This window comes from Neopsephotus bourkii, unplaced genomic scaffold, assembly GCF_033783945.1.
Source record: "Neopsephotus bourkii isolate Nb327-2 ecotype Australia unplaced genomic scaffold, CSIRO-AGI_Nbou_v1 NB_1630, whole genome shotgun sequence".
Taxonomy (NCBI): Eukaryota; Metazoa; Chordata; class Aves; order Psittaciformes; family Psittacidae; genus Neopsephotus; species Neopsephotus bourkii.
Genome location: NW_026902105.1, coordinates 3,297,688 through 3,321,739, shown reverse-complemented (window position 1 = coordinate 3,321,739; position 24,052 = coordinate 3,297,688). Strand labels below are relative to the sequence as shown.

General features: G+C 37.4%; 1 protein-coding gene across 50 annotated transcripts in view; it reads right to left on the bottom strand.

Moving 5' to 3' along the window:
• RIMS2 (regulating synaptic membrane exocytosis 2) overlaps positions 1 to 24,052 on the bottom strand; it is a 448,541-nt gene that overhangs the window by 206,388 nt on the left and 218,101 nt on the right. For 35 of the 50 annotated variants that reach the window (XM_061373344.1, XM_061373350.1, XM_061373349.1 and 32 more), the window contains 3 exons: positions 3,669 to 3,877; positions 2,226 to 2,345; positions 361 to 460 (listed from right to left, as the gene is read on the bottom strand). In XM_061373344.1, coding sequence (XP_061229328.1) covers positions 361 to 460; positions 2,226 to 2,345; positions 3,669 to 3,877 — 429 coding nt within the window. Of the gene's footprint in view, positions 1 to 360; positions 461 to 2,225; positions 2,346 to 3,668; positions 3,878 to 3,993; positions 4,062 to 24,052 lie in introns of all 50 variants that reach the window. The other 15 variants (XM_061373319.1, XM_061373320.1, XM_061373343.1 and 12 more) reach the window with 1 other exon arrangement.

The following is a 24,052-nucleotide window of genomic DNA, read 5'->3' as shown; positions in this document are numbered from 1 at the left end:
GTTTGCATGTTGGGATAGAAGCAGTTTCTTAGCTGCGCTGGTTCTGTTCACACAATTGTGATAGCTTAGTTTCCTCTAAATAAAATATGGACCAGAAAATTACTGTACAGAACATTAGTGGAATAGTATTTTGAGTATAAAAGCATGAGTAATAATGCTAAAATATGATTCTGAACAATATAGAATTTATCTATTTGACAAAAGAAGTCATGTCAATAATTTAGTAGCTAAATGTCAGGTTGAATTCTGCAGTAGTTCATCATACATTTTCAACATCATTTCATAGTTAATTAAACTCACTCAGTTGTTATTGCCTTCAGAAAAGCAACTCACCAGTATAGAACTATAGTAGATACATACCTGGTCTAAGATGCCCCACCGTATCAGCTAAGCTTCCTTTTTTAACTTTGGTAATAAATGCGCAGAGTCGACCTGATTCAGTCATCTTTCCTCCCACTACCTGTTTCAAAGAGGAAGTATTTTCACAGAATGAAAATTACTTTAAATGACTTCAATGGTCTGGCAACAGAAAGAAGATTCAGTTATTTTCCTGGTTATCAGGTAGCCCAGGTAAGACACAGAATATTGCTATGACAGGTTATGTTTCTATCTATTCTGGCTACTTGTGCAATTTAAACACAATGCAAATTTAGAATGCTAAAGCTTTTAGACTTACCAAACATATGTACAGTACTTCACTTTATTATAAATTACCACCCCAAAAAAGTAAGCTGTTGGGTATGAGACTACTTACTTCAATACTTTTAAACTGAAAACAGACGTATTAATGTAACCAAACTTATGATGTTCACACCAAGCATCAAACACCTCAATTAATCAAATTCACATTGGCTAGCAATTCAGATGAAAATACTTGTCATACTGAAGATTCCTCTACAGGAAACTCCAACAGGTTTGACCTTAATATTTATCTTAGAATCAGGAGATTCACATACCAAAATCCATTATAACTGCATGCACTTCAAATTCTTAGGAGTTTCCTAACAGCCTTGATATTGCAATTTAAAATTTGCATTACTAAATCCAGCTTAGGTTACTTTTAATAATGCAAATATTTGAAAATTTAGGTCAGGAATAACGGCTGAAAATCACTCTCTTCAGATGTCTATTGAGATTAAAAAGTAGTTCATGAATATCAGTGAAGAGTTCAGCTTTTTAAGAGAAGATTTTACAGTCTTAGATATAGAAGTTTAAACAGAAAGTACTTTATAGTGGAACTATTAGTCTCTTCTCTTGCATTTTCAGACATTAGGGCAATTACACACATTCCAAAAGTGCTCAAGTAGCTTCTTCACTGACTTCAAGATAAAATCATTTGTCAATTAAATAAAAAAAATTTCCAAAGCATGCTTTTCTGTTATAAGTAACTACCTTTATTTAATCCCTATTTACAGTGGATGACTGTATCTGAATCTGTGTACCCAGTGAAGTCAGTGTCATCCTGAATAGAGAATGGATAATTAATCAAACTTCTTAATAATTTCTCACAACAAGGATGTTGATTCAAAATAAATATATGCTTGTTTCTTTTACTGTGTATAATTCATTCTCATTCTCATACTAGTATTGCTGGAACTGCAAACAATATCATACAAAAATGAGATCAAGATAGGAGCTAGAAACAACTTCTTAATATTCAGAGAGTACTACATTATGAAAAAGATGAAAGTACATTACTTTGTGATAATGTACAATAAATACTAAATCATTTTCAGTCTTGTGCATTTAAAATGTAGCAAATGAAACAATCAGGGGGAGGGAGGAGAACTTTCTGGCTTTTGGCTCTTCCACCAGTAGACTCTGCTATGGACTGAAATGCCATGGGATTCCAGATGTCCCCAAAATCCTCAAATGAGATAATGTGTTTTTCACATTTCTCCCCTCTTTTGGGTAACAGACGTTGTATCTTAGTGCAATGCTCAATACTGAAAAAAGCAGACAGGGCTTGGCTTGCCCAGCAAGGATACAATTAGTTCCTTGCAGAGCAGACATTCTCAGCAAACCTGTGGGAACATGTCTAATCTTCCAGTCAGAAGAATTACATATTTTTGAGCCTTTCAGGGACCCTGTAAAATTACTTCTTAGTTGATTATAAAATGTCTCCATTTTGTAATTTTGAGAATGGTAAGATATTATAGATATCAGTATGCAAAACCTGCATAATATGAGAATATTTTGGTTATAGAAGTAGCTAGTTTACCAACCTTTAATCCAAGCATTGCTCCCGAGTCTCTAGGCACACTTCCATCTTTTAGCCGTTTATTTAACAAAATCCGACCAATGAGACGGTCTCCATCTTTGGACGGTTGCCAAGTTACTGGATGCTATCATATGGTGTTAATAGAAAATACAGTGAATAGGATTTTAAAGAAAATATTTCAGTAATACTTTTAATTTCTTGATATATTTCATGAATTCCGTGAAAGTATTATGATTACACTAACATTTACTGTAATAATAGAACGAGAGAAAACTGTGCCGGAAAAGATGTATTTGGATGTATAGTCCATCACAGTGCATGTCTAATAGTTTATAACGTTATCTATTTTACTAAATCCAATTTCTAAATATCTAGAATTATCTTTGCATCTTGATTACGCAGGTATATACAGCTATATTGAATGGAAATCACACCTTCATACAGATAAAAACAGCCGTAGAGGACTAGTGTAATCCTGAAAAGGTTTAACGCAAAACAGAAAATTGATATATTTCTTCCTTTTCCACTATTCCAGCCATGACAGTTAGCTCTAAGATAAACAAACATTTTTAGGTTTTTACTTTCTTTCAGTAGTTATATATTAAAAATTACAGAATACCTTAACAGCTATAGTCATTACCCTATTTAAATGTATCACTTCTTTCTTGGAATAATTGCTTCACATATAAAGCATAGTTGCAGTGAATGCTATTATTCCATTACTATACATGGGCACAGTTGTATATTGTCATAACTAATACAATTTTAAATTTTGTTTTGTGTAATCATAGCACTTTTTCACAGCAAAATACTATTTCATGCTCTATTTCATGCAAAAATTAGCAGGCACAGACAAATCTGCTCCCGTTACAACTAATAACTCTAAAAAGATTTCTCATAATCTCCACCAAACAGAAAGCCAAAACAAAAAAATACCAAAGCAGATGGCAAAGCCTTTAATTCTGCACAATACTGCACAAAAATGGCATGGCAACAAAACAAAAGAACAACCATGACAGTGAAAGGGAAAAAAGAAAAACAACTTTTCTGTGCAGAGAGACCCAATTTTCTCCCTTTTTCACCTGGGGTTTAAACTATTCATTTAATTTCAGCCCCAGGAGTCTGAACATAGTAAATCAAATAAGCCAATCAGTAGAATCCTTATTTTTAATTACTTTATACTTGAAGGTAATACCATGATATGCTATCATGCAGCCATAAGAACAAAGGTTCTTCCTTTATGCTTCTCAATTTTTTTCTTAGGCTGCCAAGCAGTAAAAGCTGCAACATGCAGAGACTTTTCATTTGTTTTTCTTTTCTGCACCTTAAGAAATGCTATAGTGTCTCTAGAAACACCCTATCTTTTTATGCACTATTTTAATGAGTGACAGAGAGCAAACAAAGACCAAATGAGCAGGTTAAAATGCAGGCTGCATAATCTCAGTACCTTCTCGCTATGGCTATGTTCCTCGTTTAGAGTTGTGCTACTACACGTATCTACCCCAGAGTCTTTTATCTGAGGCTCAGACCATTCCAAGTCCTCTTCCAAAGAGTGGCCACCAAAGCACACCATTTTCTTTTGCCTCTCGGATAAGGTGTTAGAATCCGACAAAACTGCCTGCTCACTAGTTTTTCTTTTTCCCCTTTGACTGTCCCCTATAGGTGTGGGATAAAAAAAAGGATACAAAAAAGAAAACATGCAAAGGTGTAAATAAAACAAAGGAAATGTGAAATGTAAAGGAAACTAAATGGTAAGGCTCCACATGTCTCACCAAAGACATTGGGGATGCCTCACTGCTATGCCAAGACGTATGGTCCAACCAGTTGTAATCCATGTCTCCTGTGAGAATCAGACAGACAAGATAGTGCAGTAAAGGAAAGGTGAAAGGACAGAAAAAGATACAGTAAAATTGTAAAGACTTCTGATTATCCTATCTGATTCAGAACCTCTTCTAGCAGGATTCACAAAGTGCTTCCCAGAAAAAGTTAAGGCTTCAACAGCAGAATACATGGAATATAAAATCCAGTGAGGAAGGTGGTATGTTTGTGTCTATGTGTGCATGAAATTATGTACAGTGTAAAGCATCACTGCTTCACCATTTTTAATTGTTCATGTAAAATTACTTACAGTAAATTAAATTAAAAAGCAAATTGTGTTCTATTCCTAAAAATTTTCAGAAAGGAAAGCATTCGATTATTGAATTATTTTGCAAGAGGTACTTCTGCCAAGGAATTTCCAGTGCTGTCCTATCTCTGCCTCCAAACACACTGCTTCAGGGAACTGAGTGAAATAATCAGTGAGCTCATGAAGATCTAACCTTTACTACATAAATATACAACCAGAAGATAGTAAGATTTATAGTCTACATATTGCCTGGTATAAAAATCCTGGGTTTAAAATACATTTAAAATTGAATCTTAATTGAGGAAAACTCATCTCATTACAGTAATGATGAGTTCTCAGCTCTAATTTCATGAACTAAAGGCACATGAGCCCATTCTTTTTTTTCTTAGCAGTTACTTCCTGTGGCATCTGTGTCAACTGCTGTACTCAAAACCAAAGTTTGACTAAAAAAAATTTGTGATTTTGTTCCCTATAATCTGGTATCTAATTCTAGGGGCAAAGCACTGAAATAAAATGGGCTTTTTAGGCACAACAGTTAAAACTGATCATTCTCAACAACACTAATTCCTATCTATCTCCAAGTGTATACTTTTATTGAAAGGACTGCATTTAAATGTAGATATCTACCATTAGGCAAATCTAACACTGCAAATTACTGGACATTTTTTCAGGTTTTAAAATTCTCGGCAAGGACCATGACTATCACATAATCCAAACGAAGCCACCAAAAAGGAAGCCAGCAGTATAGCTGTATTTCCTTGTTCCACAATGAGCATAGCATTTTACCGGTACTTTAGGAAACCCATCCTGACTTCGACAGCATTCTTATTCATGCCTTCTCCATATCAATTATATTTGTATGAGCTTGTCGAAAGCAAGGACTCCTATCAAACTATGCTTTCACCTGTATGTCTACATTGAAAATAACTTCTTAAAAATAGGAAAATAAGTTATGAGGCCTGAGATGTTCTGACCGTATACACACAGTCCCACTGCAGATGTGCATATACCTAGTCACCAAAAACTGCTCCAATGTTCACTTGCTACTTTTGTGTCCATAATATCAGTATATAGGCATACCCTCAAAGACAGTAATTGTATTAGCTTTACAGTGACTTTCTTTACACTGCAGCTGTGCTGCACATATATAAGTTCATCCTATAGGTGTTTATGTGAGCAAATGCTGAGCAGTGATGGGCTCTAACAGTTTTTTAAAACTTCCCATTATGCAGTGAAAAGAATATACATTGGCTATTTGTTTATTGGTTTGGCATAGGTTACTGGAAAACAGTGAACAGTGTGCTGCTGTGGCAAAAAAATGCAACAGAATGCTGGGTTACATCAACAAGGGCACCACCGGCCGAGATAAAGAAACTATCATTCCACTCTAGCCAGTGCTTGTCAGGCCACACTTGGAGTACTGTGTTCAGTTTTAGTCCCCGCTATACAAAATAGATGTGGATGGGCTAGAGAATGTCCAGAGAAGGGTGACAAAGATGATCAAAGCACTGGGAAGCCTGCTGCACAGAGAAAGGCTGAGACAGCTGGGTTTATACAGCCTAGAGAAAAGACAGTTTAGAGAAGACCGTATCATCCTGTTCCAGTATTTCAAGGGTGGCTACAGAGAAGACAGAGACTCCATTTCTACAAGGAGTCACATGGAAAAGATAAGGCGTGATGAGTACAAGTTACTGCTGGGGAGATTTCAATTGGACACACGAGGAAAACTTTTCACAATGAGCAATCAGCCACTGGAATAATCTCCCCACAGAAGTGCCTTTGGATTCCACAGCACTGGACAATGTTAAGATTTGGCTGGATAGGGTGCTAGGACGTCTAATCTAGGTCATGCTTTGCCTAGAAAGGTTGGACGAGATGATCCTTGAGGTCCCTTCCAACCTATTCTATGATTCCATGATGCTATTTTCCTATAATAGAACTCCCAATTTCTCTCTACTTTAAGGGGGTAAGGAAGGTATTATTTACATGCTGTTAGAGAAGTTTTACAGCCAACTCCGAAATAATTGAATCTAGAGACCTCTAATTGTTCTTCCCAAAATCTGGATATTTATAGTACAAATCTGTACATCTGAATTAACCAGTCTCTGCTCATTTTATAGTCAGTGAAGGGAAACAGAACTTTTTAAGGTGCAGTTTATTTGACCTGTTTTAGGTGTGTACGTCCACGTGAAATAAATCATAACTTCATCACACCCAAAACACCTTATTTCTCCTCCACTGCTTATAAAGGAGGTCTCAGTGACTGACTTATTTGTAGAATCAGAGAGTCCTTCAGATTTTCATGAGGGATCCTACTGCCTTAAATTACTATTATGACACATCCTCAACTATTTGTTTACATATCCAAGAAAATACCAAAATTATCACAGAAAGGACTTAGGACTCATTAAGACTCATGGAAGGTAAATCTAGTGGATTGATTTTATACAGTTAGAAATACCAAATAGGTCATATACTCCTTTTTTCACTCTTCACCTTAGCAGTACTTTTGGAGACTAAAAGGATCTCTTGACCAGTTTCTGTGTTAAATCTTTAAGCATTGGACCCAGGCTCATCTGCTGGTGCAACTGTTTTCTGCTTACTAGAAAGGTTTCCAAGAGGCCTCTCACCCATGTATTACTATATTGTGCACCCACACACTACGTGTCCAAGATTAGACACATTTATCCCAGCATACCTGAGGCATTAGCACATAGAAACTACTTACATCCTAAAAGATCCTGTTATTTTGCAGCACCTGTTACTTTTATCAAATGGAAAGCCCTAAACATAAACCTGCATAAAGGAACACATGCAAAGTTGAACCTCTTGCCTTATCAAAGCACTCCCACTTCTTCCTTTACTATTTTCCTCTCTCCTTTTCAGTCAAGGTGCAGAAATTCAACTTTCTTTTTAACCTAACAGCGTCTCACAGTAAATACAATTAAAATTATAAGATAATAAGCAACATCTCCATCCAAAGACTGATTTGTTCTTATCTCTGTTCTTTTTTCCATTAAAATATGTAGCTATAGCTTTCAAATTGACATAGAAACTATTATAAAGCCCTAGTAGATCATCTAGATTTTTGTCATTAATGCTGCATTGTCATCTAAATAACAGGCCTAAATACTATAGAAGTTATTAAAATGCAATAAAAATATTATTAATTAAATATTTAAACTTGTAAAAATATAGCCAGGATGACTGTTTGGAAGCCTTGTAGCATATTACATTTCTATGAGATGTGTAATGCTTAGAACGCACACTTTTTTGACATACAACAAATGACCTGATAAAATTACTGTACACAAATTTTTCACTACAAGTTCTATAAATATTAAAATCTTGACTGGGTAGATTATTTGTGAAATCTTGTAAAATTAAGAGTAATGCATCTAAGACGTTGCATGTTGGATGTGAGGGTAATCTGGCTGCAACATCTGTCACCCCACTGACCGCCAGGGTTGATTCGGCTGATCTGGCTAGCTAGGCAGGTGTCCCCCTCCTCCCTCACCGCTCCACGTGCATCCCTCCTGAAGCTGTGCGCCCGGTAGAAGAGTACAACCTTCCCCGATACAGGCGGTACTGTTCATCTGTCACAGGTATACTGTAGCTGCGCTCCCCTGCTAGAACCTCCAAACAAGGTCAAGGTCCAGTTGTAGGAGAAGGTAGGGTAGTCAAAATTCCAAGACTACAGACACATCCAAGTGAGGTGCTGCACGTGGCAGTCTGCCATTCTTTTTGCAAGCTCACTCCCCTGGACTTCAAGAGAGCAGACTTTGGCCTCTTCAGGAACCTGCTTAGTAAGGTTCCATGGGATATAGCCCTAGAGGGCAGGGGGGCCCAAGGCTGTTGGCTGATATTCAGGGATCACCTGCTACAAGCCCATGAGTGTTGTGTCCCAAATAGAAGGAAGTGCAGCAGGAGGGCCAGGAGACCTCCGTGGATGGATAAGGAGCTCCTGAGGAAACTTCGAAGGAAAAAAGAGGCTTATAAAAGGTGGAAGCAAGGACAAGCGGCCTGAGAAGAATACAGGGATGTTGTCCAGGAAGCTAGGGACCAGGTTAGGAAAGCTAACGCCCAGTTAGAATTAAACTTGGCTAGGCATGTGAAAGATAACAGCAAAGGATTCTATAATTACACAGCAAATAAAAGACAGACTAGGGACAACGTGGGCCCTCTCCTGAAGCTATCAGGAGAACTGGCTACCACAGATTTGGAGAAGGCTGAGGTTCTTAATGACTTCTTTGTCTCAGTCTTCACTGGCAAACACTCTGACCACACCACCCAAGTCTTGGAAGGCAGACGCAGGGACTCTGAGAATTAAGACCTTGGGCCCACTGCAGGAGAGGATCTGGTTCGAGACCATCTTAAGAACCTGCACGTGCACAAGTCCATGGGAGCTGATGAAATCCATCCGCAGGTCCTGAAGGAGCTGGCGAATGAAGCTGCTAAGCAACTGTCCATCATATTTGAAAAATCATGGCAGTCAGGTGAAGCTCCTGACAACTGGAAAAAGGGAAATATAACCCCCATTTTCAAGAAGGGGAAAGTGGATGACCCGAAGAACTGCAGACCAATCAGTCTCACCTCTGTGCCTGGCAAAATCTTGGAGCAGATTCTCCTGGAAGGCATGCTAAGGCACGTGAAAAAGAACAAGGTGCTTGGTGACAGCCAGCATGGCTTCACTAAGGGGAAATCCTGCCTGACCCCTTTGGTGGCCTTCTATGATGGGGCTACAGAACGGATGGACAGGGGTTAAGCAGTTGATGTCATCTACCTGGACTTGGACAAAGCATTCGACACTGTCCCACATGACATCCTTGTCTCTAAATTGGACAGACATCAATCTGATGAAGGACCACTCAGTGGATAAAGAACTGGCTGGATGGCCACATGCAGAATTGTGGTCAATGGTTCAATGTCCAGCTGGAGACCTGTAACAAGTGGTGTCCCTCAGGGATCGGTGTTGGGACCGGTCTTGCTCAACATCTTTGTCGCTTTGTCGCTCTGACAGTGGGACTGAGCGCGCCTTCAGCAAGTTTGCCGATGACACCAAGCTGTGTGGTTCAGTTGATACGCTGGAGGGAAGGAATGCCATCCAGAGGGACCTTGACACGCTTGTGAGGGGGGCTGATGCCAACCTTATGAAGTTTAACCATGCCAAGTGCAAGGTCCTATACCTGGGTCGGAGCAATCCCAGTCACAGCTACAGGCTGGGCAGAGAAGAGATTCAGAGCAGCCCTGCGGAGAAGGACTTGGGGGTGCTGGTCGATGAGAAAATGAACATGAGCTGGCAGTGTGTACTCACAGCCCAGGAATTCAACCATATCCTGGGCTGCATCAAAAGGAACGTGACCAGCAGGTCGAAGGAGGTGATCCTGCCCCTCTACTCTGCTCTTGAGAGACTTCACCTGGAGTACTGTGTGCAGTTCTGGTGTCCTCAACATAAAAAGGACATGGAACTGTTAGAAGAAGTCTAGAGGAGGGCCATGAGGATGATCGGGGAACTGGAGCACCTCCCATATGAGAAAGTTGGGGCTGTTCAGCCTGGAGAAGAGAAGGCTGCATGGAGACCTCATAGCAGCCTTCCAGTATCTGAAGGGGGCCTATAAGGATGCTGGGGAGGGACTCTTCATTAGAGACTGTAGTGATAGGACAAGGGGCAACAAGTTAAACATGGGAAGTTTAGACTGGATATAAGGAAGTTCTTTCCTGTAAGGGTGGTGAGGCACTGGAATGGGTTGCCCAAGGAAGTTGTGAATGCTCCATCCCTGGTGGTGTTCAAGGCCAGGTTGGACAGGGCCTTGGGTGGCATGTTTTAGTGGGAGGTGTCTCTGCCCATGGCAAGGGGGTGGGAACTTGATGATCTTATGGTCCTTTCCAACCCTAACTATTCTATGATTCTATGAAGACAGAGTTCTTTGTTTCCCTACAATAAAAAGTTTTAAAACATAATCAGTCTGTAATAAAATCACTGCACTTTTCGTTCTGACTACCAGAGAATGCACTTGTTGGTCTCCTAGGTATTTCTCTTACAAAATAGCATATGCTTTTTTTGCTGAGAATATGTGCATTTAGACTGTGCAGAAGAAATGACTCAGGAAAAAATGTCACCTCTTGATAAATTATGTAAGCAATAATATCAAAGTCATTTTTCATGGAAAAAGGAATTAATATTTTAATAAGCAACGTAAAATCTTAGCTAATGTCATTATAACAGCATTCAGATGCCGTGAATTCAGGAGTGCAGCTGGATACAAGACAAGACATATGTGAGGTCTGCTCTTATTAATGTCAGTGAGCTCTATGGACATACCAGGTTAGGAGAAAAAACCCATCAGTGACCTAGCCTTTCTATATAAATGGTGTTAAACTGAAACGTTTGTAAGCTTACTGACATTAAGTATGTTTTGCTCATTTTCATTAGCCAAAACCAAATAGGCAGAGGAAAAATTTTTTTCTTCTTCACCCAGTAACCCACAGCAATAGCAACTTCTTGTAGCAATAGGAACCTTGAATAACAGCACATATTTAAAAGAATTGCAGTCAGTTTCCATTCCACTCATATTTTAATGTTTGAATATGTATTTTTTTTTGCTTCTTAGAACAGCTTTCCCACATAGGAATATATTAATTATCTTTTAAAAGGCATTAAGAAAGTTCAATCTAACCTACGTAGTATGTGTCTACTTGTTCTTGAATATTGCTCAAGTTCCCAGTCAAGTCCAAAACCATTAATCTTCCAAACAGTTTAGATATAAAATGCTCAATTGAATTTGCTGTTCTACATATTCAGAGGCATTTGGGATGTTCTAAGCTGCCAAAAACCTTCATATAGGATATATGGATGACCCACACCCTTTCTAGACAGGACCTATTTAAACTGGAAAGTTCTTCCCTTAATAAATTGAACACATCATCTTGCTTTGAATCAAATAAAACTATTTTTTTCCCCAAATACAAATATCCCTGACAAAAAGGACAGGTCATATATTCTCAAAGCTGTGGAGTCTGTCTGACTGCTTACTGCATGCTGAACACAAACTACATACTGACTACAGGAGCCAATGCTTGTGGGTATGTGTTATTCAGAATTACTAACTAGCCATGCAACTGAGCATATTCCTCCTCCAAGCTAATTTTCAGCATAAGGCTATAGTGAACAGAGCACATCCCATGCCACTTGATCCTCCCTCCTCTTAACTGCCCCCAGTAAACAGTGGAAAGTGGAGTATAGCTACTGAAGAACCTTCATTTAAGTAGGTTATTTTCTGTATTTGCAGTACTATCCATCTAGACCATCCACCCCACACACCGGGTGATTCTGAAGAGGAGCTACACAGCTACAGAATTGCCTGGAAATGATTATATGAGTGCTTAAACAATTGCTTTTTGCAACTGCTGTCAGCTTTGAACATTTCAGGGACATGCTAGCATTTGGTGCAGGGACAAATGCAAACTTGCCTGGAACAAGTAAAACACAGAAATATTTTTCAGGATAGTCTCTAAAGCAGTTTCAGCACTGATGGCAAAAGGAAGCTGCTTCTTGTAGGTCTTATAACAGGCTTTGAAACTTCCTACCATGCATTTCAACATCTCATTTGGAAATACTTATTCCTCTGGATTTCACAGCTTTCAACATGGAACATGTCTTAAGAATCTGGTCCTACAAAATCAAAAAGCAAAGCTGTTCTTTACATAAAGGATATGAGTACAGTCTTTACTTTTTATATAAGAAATACAGAGAAATGCACTAACTAGGAGAAAAAATGTATCAAACTTCATTAGTGATAAGGAAACTGCAGACCAAACTGGTGTTTGCACTTAGCCCTAACAATGTAGATTAGTGGCGTCTATGCTGAGAGCCCCACTCAAAGGCCTCAACCTTACTGCTAAGGGTTGGGAAGTCTTGGAGCAACCAGACAAATAAATGCAAAAGATCTAGGCGATCTTTTGTTAGATCTCCTAGAAAGCAGGCCTTGACCCATTTGTGAGATTCAATGCTGAACTTCGTAAGAGAAATCAAAGATTCCCCAAGGAAGTTGTGAATGCTCCATCCCCGGCGGTGTTCAAGGCCAGCTTGGACAAAGCCTTGGGTGAGATGTTTTAGTGTGAGGTGTCCCTACCCATGGCAGCACGGTTGTAACTAGATGATCTTGAGGTCCTTTCCAACCCTAACTATTCTATGATTAAGTAGTGCAATCACACTTCTGCACCGGAAAGTGACAGACACAAGCACTGATAAAATCACTACGTACATCAGAGACTTCACAGATCTGGAGCTGAGAATTAGCAGATGTTATAATAAGTAGAAAAGTGCCCTTTACCTGAAAAGTAGAGACACACAGATTTCATCTCAATAGTTATAGATTTCTATGTCTAAAGCACTTACTCTTGGCTACATTCATCTGACATTTTATACATCCACTTTAAGGTTGTCATGAATTATACTCAAGAACTGCCTGTTTTTCTACAATGACTGTAAAAGAAATATAGATTATTAGCTTTGGTGTAGATGCGTTGTTTGTGGGTGTCTACATTTAGTCAAACGGAATCCCAGCCCTGACATACAGATCTACAGATTTATAGGACCACTATATATGGGTCTAAGAGTGATTTTGTGTTATCTTGCATAACTGTCCTTGTTAATGGTGAACATCCATAAGCACTTAAAGTTCTCATGGTCAAGAAAAACATAAAAAAGAAGTTACACAGTTGGAAGAACATTCTGAACAGCAGACTGCTGCATCCCATAAAGCAGGTGAGAGAATGAACTGGGGAGGAGAGGGGCACATTACAGTGCATACAAATGTGCCAAGAATGATGACATAGAGAACATGTGGGCATTGACTGACTAGAGGTACTGTCATCAAAGAAACTTCTCTGGTCTACAGGGGTCAATCATTAAGAATTAAAATAGAAATCAAGAGATTTTTAAGTTATACTATTTAGGGGAAGATGTTATTAACTTTCAAGACTGTGGTCTACCCTCAAAAAATATGTAGCCTTTTTTTCAACTATTATTAGCACTGATCAACAGAAATTATATTACTCTTAATAGAAAGAGCAGAGAAAGAGAAAGGGTGAAAGGGCTTCAGCATGACTATTTTGCTCTGGCTCTTTTTCTGAAACTGAAAATTAGCATCACTGTTGATAGAAGAATATTTACTGGAAGTATTCTCTTCAGTATGTTTTGTTGGAAAGATTTTAATTACAGGAATGGCATTCTTTAAAATTACATTTTCTAAAACAAAACTAGGCTGCCTACCAGCCAAATATAATAAATGTCTTTCCTTGGAATAAATCGAAAGAAAGCGTATCAATATGGCAAAAACTTTGCATGATAAACAGTCAACGTCCTGTAGAAAACTACTGCATAGAAAAACCAAAAGACTGGAGCTAAACAAAAAAAAATAATAAAAGAAGAAAAGAAATACCATAATTTCTTAATGGATGTCAACACTCACCAGACTCCCACTGTAAGCGATGCTTCCAGTCACAACACAGTGCACATACTACATGATCTCATACAGTTACATCCATGACTCTCATATGACACCTGGAGTGTGACTGTATAAGTCACACCATAGCCTCTATCTTGTTACCCAGTACACAAACTCACACTCTGGCCTATTACCAAGAAAATGGGCTGGTACTTTTAAGAAGTCATGGGAAACAGCCAGACATTTTATACTGGGGACCTGGTCCACCACTGCCAGTTGATATTAATATTCAAGTTTCTCAGATTGTCACACCTTTGTCATATGTTCCTTGCTACTCTCTTTCTATTAAGACCAGTGAAAACTGAAATTAATGAAGCATGATATCTATTTCTCTCTTGTGCAAATATCTTTAAAACTTTGTCTTAGGAAGAAGTTTATTCCAAATTACACTTTTGACCCTATCTCCTGGCATTTTCACTTTTCCTCTCCTTCCTTCTGTCCTCTTCTCTCTATAGGAAGTTTTGAGCCTAGGCCTGGAAAAATAAACTCCTTCTGTAGAATTCAAAGGAAAACACACTTTGCAAGGCATAGGAAAGATAGAGAGTTTTTCTGGATCATGCCCAGTATAAATTAACAAAGCAATTTACTATTTTTTTTATGATCATTCTAAATAATCCAGTCCTTTCTTACAGAATATGCCTTTTTCTTTTTTTCCTATTCACATCCACAATGACCATACACATGTTTATGGGCTGACCTCACACATTTTCTTTGCTTATCTGCCATTAACATGATCCCTAGTATTCCAACTGACAGCTTCATTGCAAGATCTTCACCATCTCAGGCTTGGAATTAAGGAATATCAGCTTGCTTCCTCTTGAATGAGAGACACATTTCAAGAGGGAAAAAAAGCACTATTAATTATGCAGGGGAGAATAAAACCTATTAATACATTTAAAGAATTCCATATCTGGTCCTTGTTTCAGTAGCTCAGTCTCTTCTAACACTGTGATGATATCACCAGAAGATAAAAGTAGATAGCCTAACCAGGTGTCCTGAATCACAGTATCACAGTATGCTAGAGATTGGAAGGGACCTCAAAAGATCATCTAGTCCAATCCCTCTGCCGGAGCAGGAACACCTAGACAAGGTTACACAGGAATGTGTCCGGGTGGGTTTTGAATGTCTCCAGAGAAGGAGACTCCACAATCTCCCTGGGCAGCCTGTTCCAGTGTTCTGTCACCCTCACTGAGAAGAAGTTTGTTCTCAAGTTTAAGTAGAACCTCTTGTGTTCCAGTTTGTACCCATTACCCCTTGTACTATCATTGTTTGCCACTAAGAGCCTGGCTCCATCCTCGTGACACTCCCCCTTTATATATTTATATACACTAATAAGGTCACCCTTCAATCTCCTCCAAACTATAGAGACCCAGCTCCCTCAGTCTTTCCTCATAAGGGAGATGCTCCACCCCCTTAATCATCTTAGTTGCCCTGCGCTGGACTCTCTCCAGCAGGTCCCTGTCCTAATCTTCTCAGTCTAGTCTACTGAAAGTTAACAAGCTCTTGGATATAATGTACAGTATTTAACTGGTATCTGGAAGGCAAGAAAAGATCCTATGTTATGATCCTATGTTTCTCAAATTGCTGGTTCAGAAAAAGTAAGTCACTTTGGAAAGTGACTACTAAGGAAGCACAGTTCTGTCATACAACCATACAAGATGCAATAGTTCTATGATATGTTGGAGCTGCTTCACAACTGGGTACCAATCTGCATATGAACAACAAATTCCTTCTTCAGAGTTTGAAAATAGTCCAGGAACTCAACTGCCTTGCTGCCAACGGCAGATCAACAGGGAAACCCGACAAGCCAGTTGGAAATGAGACTTACAGCACTCTAGAAGAGAGCTCAGTTCATAACTGCAGCACTATGAGAATTCTGAGAAACAGCTGCAGTGTTTAAGAAACAGGTTTGGGGCTTGTTTGCTCGCAATACCTATTTCCATTAGATTTTCCTTTTCATTACCATTTTATCTACATTCCCTGAAGGAGGCTTGCTTAAACTGAAAAATAAGTAGTTTCAAGAAAACCGTATTTAGCATTAGTAGATGCATTTACTTATGCAGTTCACTGTGTGCCAGCTTACCCTATATGCAGCTTTCCACAGATATGTACTCTTTTACATCCTAAAGTTAAGATTTTGGTAAAATGACTGCCGTAGTAGCTCCAACAAGGCCGTTTGGCATCTGGAATTCTTAGGAGTATGGGATTTACAGCACATGCACTGAATACTAAATGTGAACCTATTTCTATTTAGAAATTCTGGACAGACATAGAAGCTCTCTATCTTTGAGAGGTAGTGTTTAACCAGGTACATTTTAACTTCTTTTAGAAATGGGTATCTACTGACAAGGAGTCTGTACCAAAGGTTTCTTCAAATAGTACATTTAAGACTACTAGAACAGCTGAAGCCAATGCAAATATTATGTATTTATTTTCTTAACATGTATACATCTGTATAGATCCTTATTAGTGATTTCTTAGTGAAAAACTAACCCCCTATATTGTGTACTTACTTTCAAGCTTTAGTGCTTTGATGTCAAAACTAATTATTACAGAAAAAAACCCTAAGCTACTTTGAATCAGTACATCTTAATTACTAAGTAAGCCTCAAATTTATGAAATGAAGACAACAGGAGACCATGAACAGCAAGGGAATGCATTCTTTATGAGACATGATGTCAAATTCACAAACTAGAACACAAACTCAGCATGTCAGTTGTACTCATCACAAAACTGTATTAATTGCATCAGGTGGACAATCAACCATAAGAAAAGTTGAAATGGGGAACATGTCAGGAAGAAAAGGAAAGTCTTCTTAGGTTAGTTTTAAAGAAATAGAAATATAATACTTCATAACAGTTTTCTTCATTATTATCCCCAAAGTCACACAGAGATAATACTAGTGAAAGAGACACTACTACCATAAAGATACTTCCTGGAATCAATTTCCATCATCAGTCCAATAGCCAGCTATATATCATTACTGAGGATCAGCTAGATGTTTCACTGATCACATCTGTTTCCTTTCTCTCCACTACTTCCAGTCAGGATCACCGACATCTTGCTACCAAAAAGTGGTATTTAGAAATATTCTTATGATTTTCAGTATGTGATAACCAAAACATAAAATGCATCTGTGTATCCAATAGGATAATAAGAGAATGCAATAAAATAATAATACATCATTTAAAAATAGGAATATTTAAAATTTTCAAGTAAAACAGTGTTATAAAATAAGCAAACCAGTATCTAAGTTCCAGTTCCCCAATGCCTTTTTCTGTTCAGTTATTAGGTTTTGTCTGGGAGGAAAAAGTATTCTCCACTTTTACCCTTGGACATAGCTGTTGCCCTTTTAGGACAGTAGGAGGGAAGGAGTAATGCAAAATGATCTAGTCCACATTTTTGAGACTGGTATTCCCAATAATTTCTGACAAACTCTCACAGGTCTTCCAGAAAAGAACTCTAAATTCACTCTAAAGTCTTGATCACTAATGAGGAAATACATTTTAGAAAAGAAATAAATTAAAAAAAAACCAAAACCCTTCAGTATTACGTATTTGAACTACTCGGTGTTTTGAACAGCAAACCACCAAGCAGGAATGAAGACGAGTTACTTTCTTGTCTGTAACTCTGTTTGCATTATGCAGAAAGCCATAAGCAAATTTTAAAATTCTACCTAAGAATCAAGAGGGAAATACAGCTACCGTGGTATGTCACCAGATTAAGATTAAACCATCTGTAACAAGGAAATACAGCATTTCAATACAAATCATAGCAGTTTTTTTTCTTTAAACCTGGTTAACATTTCACACGTGGAATACTGGTAACAACCTTTCTGATTGACTAAACAAGTGCAATTTTTAACTAATTCAACCTGCTACCTGCTCAAAACTGATTTCTAAACTACACCAGACACAACACAGGCTTACTTCACTGGTAAATTTTATTTGATTTAAGAAATGAGACCTTAATCACAGCAGTAAATCCAAAGTATCATCTGTCCCCAGTGGTACACATGCTCAAGCAGTCTAGAAACACGCAGTGCATCTGCTGATTCAGTAAGCTACAGTGGCAGCAAAAAAATCAGTGCAAGAGGGTTTTTCATCACCTTGACACTGCAATAAAGCCCTCTGTAAACTAGTAATTGGATCATTAATTATTGATGTCTCCTTTAATAGTCATGATGAAGAAGGCAATTTAGTGTATGTAAAAACACCTATTGTTTTGAGTTTGGTTACATGTTATTTTTGTCAAACCACATTCTTTGAAGGAAATTAATTATTTCTTTAAAAAGGGAATACAAACCCTGAAAATTAATCTCCAGTGGACATCAGAAGTAAGAGTCATGACAAGCTGTCTAATTTTGTTTTGTACCAGGACACTTGAATAAGCTAAAATAAGTAATAATAAAGTTGTTATTATTATTAGAATATTGTATTATCAGAATCTGGCATTTTAAGAAGTCTGTGGTAATATTTTATTTATTATACTGTAATAAATAATTTTAACCTCGGTATTCTACTGCTGCTTACTATTACGCAATCTGGACTATCTGCATCTATCAACAGAAAATTAGCTTAAAATGAAATCTTGATTTGTAATACTGTAAATATAAATAATGATTCTATTAACATTTATTACTGCATGTTTTATAATGGATTGTGATTTGAAATTCCCATTTCTAAAACTGATTTATGGAAATGAAGAGATGTCACAGGTTTTTGCGAACACAGGATTGCTATGCTCATAGCTGTACACTGTAATCAACACAAGCAGTTAATGACTTTTTCTGGTGACATTGCTGCTCCTGCTTATTTTTTTTAGATCATCCTCTGTCAAATCCAATAAAGAACTGGCAAGTATGATATGCTTTGGGAATAACAACTTTGGCAAACTACACGTCTCAAAAAAAAACCCTAGAATTTAACTCCTTCTCTGCCAAAATTCAGCATCTTTTCCCTTGTTTTCAAATGAGATTTTATGCAAGAAATTGCTTCCATATTACATATATGAGTGTGTCTTTTAAGATCAGTCTTATAATTTTCTCTTTTTGTTTATTTTTACAACCTTCTAAGTGTAACAAGCAATTTGTTATTTCTTTTAGTAAAGTCAGAAGCAACAAAGGCTGATAATACAAAAATCCCCTACTCCCTTTCTTTCATGCATTTCCAAGTGTAAGAGTGTCTGAATGTCATAAAGATGAAAAACTTATTGCACAATTAAAGAAATATTTTAATTCCAGGTCCTGCACATACGATGAATTCAGTAGGAGTTTGCCTGTTCCTAGAAAGGAGTTCAGTAGGACCCTTCACAGACTTTTACTAAAGTGTCCTTTACACTTATTTCCAAAAACTTTGTCAGATGCAAGCAACATCATGCAATCAGTCACAGGAACTAAATAAACAGGTGAATGCAATACTAGTAAAAGACAACTTTGGATGAAAATTTATGCAGCTACAACCCTTGTGCTAACCTTTATCAAGCCATGAGGAAAGTTCCTCAGCCAATATTACACTGCAGACAATATCACAGTTCTCTCACCAGCAGTTGCTGCCTTCATACTTAATTCTGTGTGGCCCAGAACAAGAAAAGGAAGCATTCCAGACAACACCTCACTGCAAGCTATAGGTTATGAGTTACCAGTACACAGTGTAGTAGAAGACAAAAGTGACCACTCACCTCATCTTGACAGCTTGGGTACATTGAGGAATGAGAGCTATCTCATTTATGACAGGCACAATAAAATAGTTGACTCTGCAAGATTCATGTACTTTCTCAGTTCTGTGAAACCTGCCTATTCCAGTAACAAACACTTTCAGAACTGTTGTGTAACCAGCAAACTGGGTATGGTGGATGTCAGGACTCTGCAGTTCTTCCCCTGGCTTAAAAGCACCCATCAGGAGAACTAGAAAGCAAAGGAGGTAACTACTGGTGTGGATTGCTCTTTCTCAGACACTGTATAACAAAGGCAAATATTCCACACTGGAGACTTCAGGCCCTGTTACCAGACTTGTAAAACGGTTTGGTTACTTAATCTGCCAGAAGAGATAAGTAATTGAAAATAGTAGATTTAGGAAAGCTTAAAACATAGCAAAAGGGGCGTGAAGTCAATGTACAACAATGAATAAATGCTAGCAGTGTTAATAGAGGAGAGTCAAATGGATATTACAGCTTGAGAATTGATTCTGATTTTGAAAAAAACTCACAAGACCCAGAGCAGACCAAAGGAAGAAGACTAGGACAAAGAATGTCAGGGAAGCAAGCCTGTGGGTTAGAGTGAAGTGAACTGAATGGAGGAAAAAATTAGATCTATTGCTTCATCTAAATGCTATGTGCCCGAATAGAAAATCAACCAAAATTCTGGCAAGTGACGCCGCCCAACTGAAATCTAACAATTATAATGAAGGTTAACCGAAATGTGAATCTTCAGTTCTTCCTGTAACAGTAATGAGTGCTGAGCTCAAAGTACAAGGGATCTGAAGGCTAAGCTTTGTTCTGACATTGATCCATTGATTTCCACTCCATAAAATCAAGATAATAAAGCTTTATACCACCTACAGAGATAAAGGAATGAACAGGAGCTACTCAAGTACTACTGTGATGAGTGTTCTGCAAAGGACCATGAAAAAAATATGGACAGTTACAATAATCCAAGCTCTTTAAATAAGAATTAAAAGAATAAATACGTCTTATTTCTCCAGATACCATCCATTCCCTACAATGAAAAATGCAGATGCCTGCTGAAAAAGGACCATGAGGTAATGAAAGATATTGGTACAAAGCAAATTTTAAAGGAAGCGAAGTACAGCTGACCGTGCAATCTAGTTAGTGATTTTATTTAATTCTTTTTTTCAATTCTTACTTGATTCTGCACCACAACATTATATCTAGATTCCAGTTCAAAGGAAGTAGTAATCAGAGATGGGCTCTTATTCGAGGTACAGAGGAGCAAAGGCCTGCTCAAAGGTGAAGCTCAAGGTTGAGGCTCCTCAGGCTGCTGCTACACAGGAACTTATTCTGTCACAGTAAATTTAGTTTTCAAAAGTAATCTTAATTTTTTACACCAGTAATTTTTTAATAAAGCTTCTATTTACAGTTCTTGTTTTCTTTTGAGTTAAATCACATTCTACTAGTAGGAAGTTTGCCTACTTCAGCTAGTTCACAAAAAATGAATTTAAATTTCAATTCTCAGCCTATCTATTAATAAAATTAAAAAGAAAAATACATGTATTTGCAGCTGTGGAATTTGGGGTATACATATATAATCTTTTACTCAATTTGGGTATTATTATTCAACATTAAAAAAAAAATAATCTTCATTATATCTTAAGCAGGTACCATGTTCTACTTAACAACATCAAAATACTGTTCTCAGTCTTGAATTACCACCAACCAGAACATTATCGGGTGGCACTGCAAACACAAATGTAAGCAAGAGTCTGGTCAGCATTTTTCAAATTGCAATTATACAGTAGTTGTTTTTTTTTTTGCTTAGGAAAATACTTGCCTTTGTTTTATACAAATATATTCATATTTGTATACCTCTTTAAATGCATATGCTTTAAGTGTTGATGGGAATTTTTGTTTGTTTGTTTTCTACTATCATGACAGAAATAAGGATCATAAAAACAGAAGTATCCTCATCATTTAAATTACATTAAACTCATTAAACATATTCATGAACACAGGTTTGTTGGTTTGGTTTCTTTTTAGAATAGAACAAAAATGTGTTTTTTCATATACAAAATTCTCATTTTGGAATTTATAATATATTATAAAAATTAGAGCACCTTACTTTCATCTGTCAAGACTAATTATTTCTGCAGTTTGAAAAAAATTTGCCTTGGGTGACTAATGTCACATGGGTTATACTAAACTGGAATGTGTAAAGTGGCATTGTTACAAAAGCCTTATGCTAATATTCGCAATCCTTTTGGTCCTTCTGTAAGCACATAATGCTGAGCTGAATGGAATTGTTCCAGAACTTCATCATAAAAAAGTTCTGCTTATAGTATAACAATATACATCTTTCAGATATTGAATACTTTTGTTACCTAGTTCAAATGATGTTTTTATTTTTTAGCTCTTCCACACACAATGCACATAAGTGCCCAGCCTGTTTCTCATTAGAACGTTCTGAAAAAAATAGTGCAGCCTATGGAGCACACAACGCAATTGACAAAGAAATATGATAGCATTATCAGTCTGCTTCATCAGTACTATCAACAGTCAGCATTTTAAAATATACTACCCTGTTTTAATGTTTATTTCTGGAAACTCATTTCATATTACCTTATTATTTCACATTGTTGGCTACTGGGAAAATATCGAGTGAGTTATAGGTATAAACCAGTTCATTAAATTCCTAGATTTGATTATATGTTAACATTATACTTATAGAAAAAGATAACCATAATCCATATAAGTGCATCCAAAGGTAATAGAGAAATTCTCTGCTGACTTCTGAATTAATAACTTGCATATTCTGCCCTTTGCTCTGCCATGTTCATTATTCATGACTCAGGATAACGGATACCAGTGGCCATTAACATTTCAAATTGAAAAGATAATTCCATTTTTGCACTCTTTCCTACCAGCAGAAATATTTTTCAGCTACAGGCGAAAAGTATTTGGGGGCATATGTTAAAACATTTCTCTAAAGTAAGTTCCACATTTTAATAAGAAGCTTCCCATAAGCCAGCATTAGACATCACATGTGCTTCACATGCTGGATTTTCACTCTCAATTGCTAGCAATTTTCAGCCACTTTCTCTTCAGTGTTGTAAATGCCTGAATAAGATGCTGGGTAGAAGAAACCAAGCATCTGATTTCTTAGAAATTGGCATAACTGGAAACTCATACACAACTTTTACTTTCAAAATGAGAACTTCAGGAAGCAAAACACCAGAAAAATGCAAAGGTGACCAATCCAGACGACAAAAAAAACCAAACAAATGTTGCCAACAAACATCACAACTTGAACTAAGATTTTCTGTCAGTGCTTTGCTGAAAGGTCTATAAAGACCTGGAGAGCCATGCTGTGATTTCTGGATGAAATCTGCCCATACTGCAATTTTAAATGGCAGCTCTTGTCACCATTTTCACCGCAAAATCAACCTGCACCTTAAGAGCAACTTCAGGCTTGTACACCTCTGACTATAAATTGCTCTGCAAGTAAAACTTTGTTGATGTTTGGGAATTAAAAGCAAGCCATCTCCTTCTCCCAGTTCTCTAGGGTGCTTTAAAGAAGCATAGCAAAAAATATGTTAGCAGAATGAAGAGATTTTACAGTGACAGTAGGTGTTTTCTTTCAGATGCCAATTCTACACTCATCTTGCAGATAAAAAATCCCACTTTTAGCTGTAGTCAAAGAAGATATAAACCATCTGATAATATTAGATGAATATACTATGCTAAGAATACAATCTCATAAGCTTTATGAACACTTTGCTTCTTTACTGAACTTTTTCTACATTGAATGAAAAAGTAACTTCAGAGTTAGTCATTCCCCCATGTTCTAATATACTTATATGACATATAAAACAAACAGTACTAGGAGTTACCACTAACAGAAACACTATGAATTATATATGAAAATATTTTTGTTATAAATTATGAGGACCACAAAACAAAGCACTAAGAAATGGAAAATAGTGCCAAGTTCTCTGTTCTGTTTCTACTTTATATTTCTTCACTTGTGAGTTCTGTGTAATACTGCAGAAATAATAGATATAAACAAAAACACATATATAAGCAGTATAGCAGGGATATATTTGAGGGATAGAGCATGTACAGCCCCTCTAGGCAACCTGTTCTAGTGTTTCACCACCTTCAAAGTAAAGAATTTCTTCCTTTAAATCTAACTCCTTTTACTTTAAAACCATTAGCCCTTGTCTTAAAAGCTCCCTCTGAGTACTAGAAGGCTGCTATAAGGTCTCCCTGCATCCTTCTCCAGGCTGAACAGCCCCAACTCTCTCAGTCTCTCTTCACAGGAGAGGTGCTCCAGCCCTCACATCATCTTCATGGCCCTTCTCTGGACTCACTCCAACAGGTCTACGTCCTTATGTTGCAGGCCCCAGAGCTGAACTACATACTCCAGTTTGGGTAGCATGAGAGCAGAGTAGAGGGCGAGAATCACCTCCCTTGACCTGCTGGTCAAACTTCTGATGCAACCCATGGTACAGTTAGTTGTCTTTG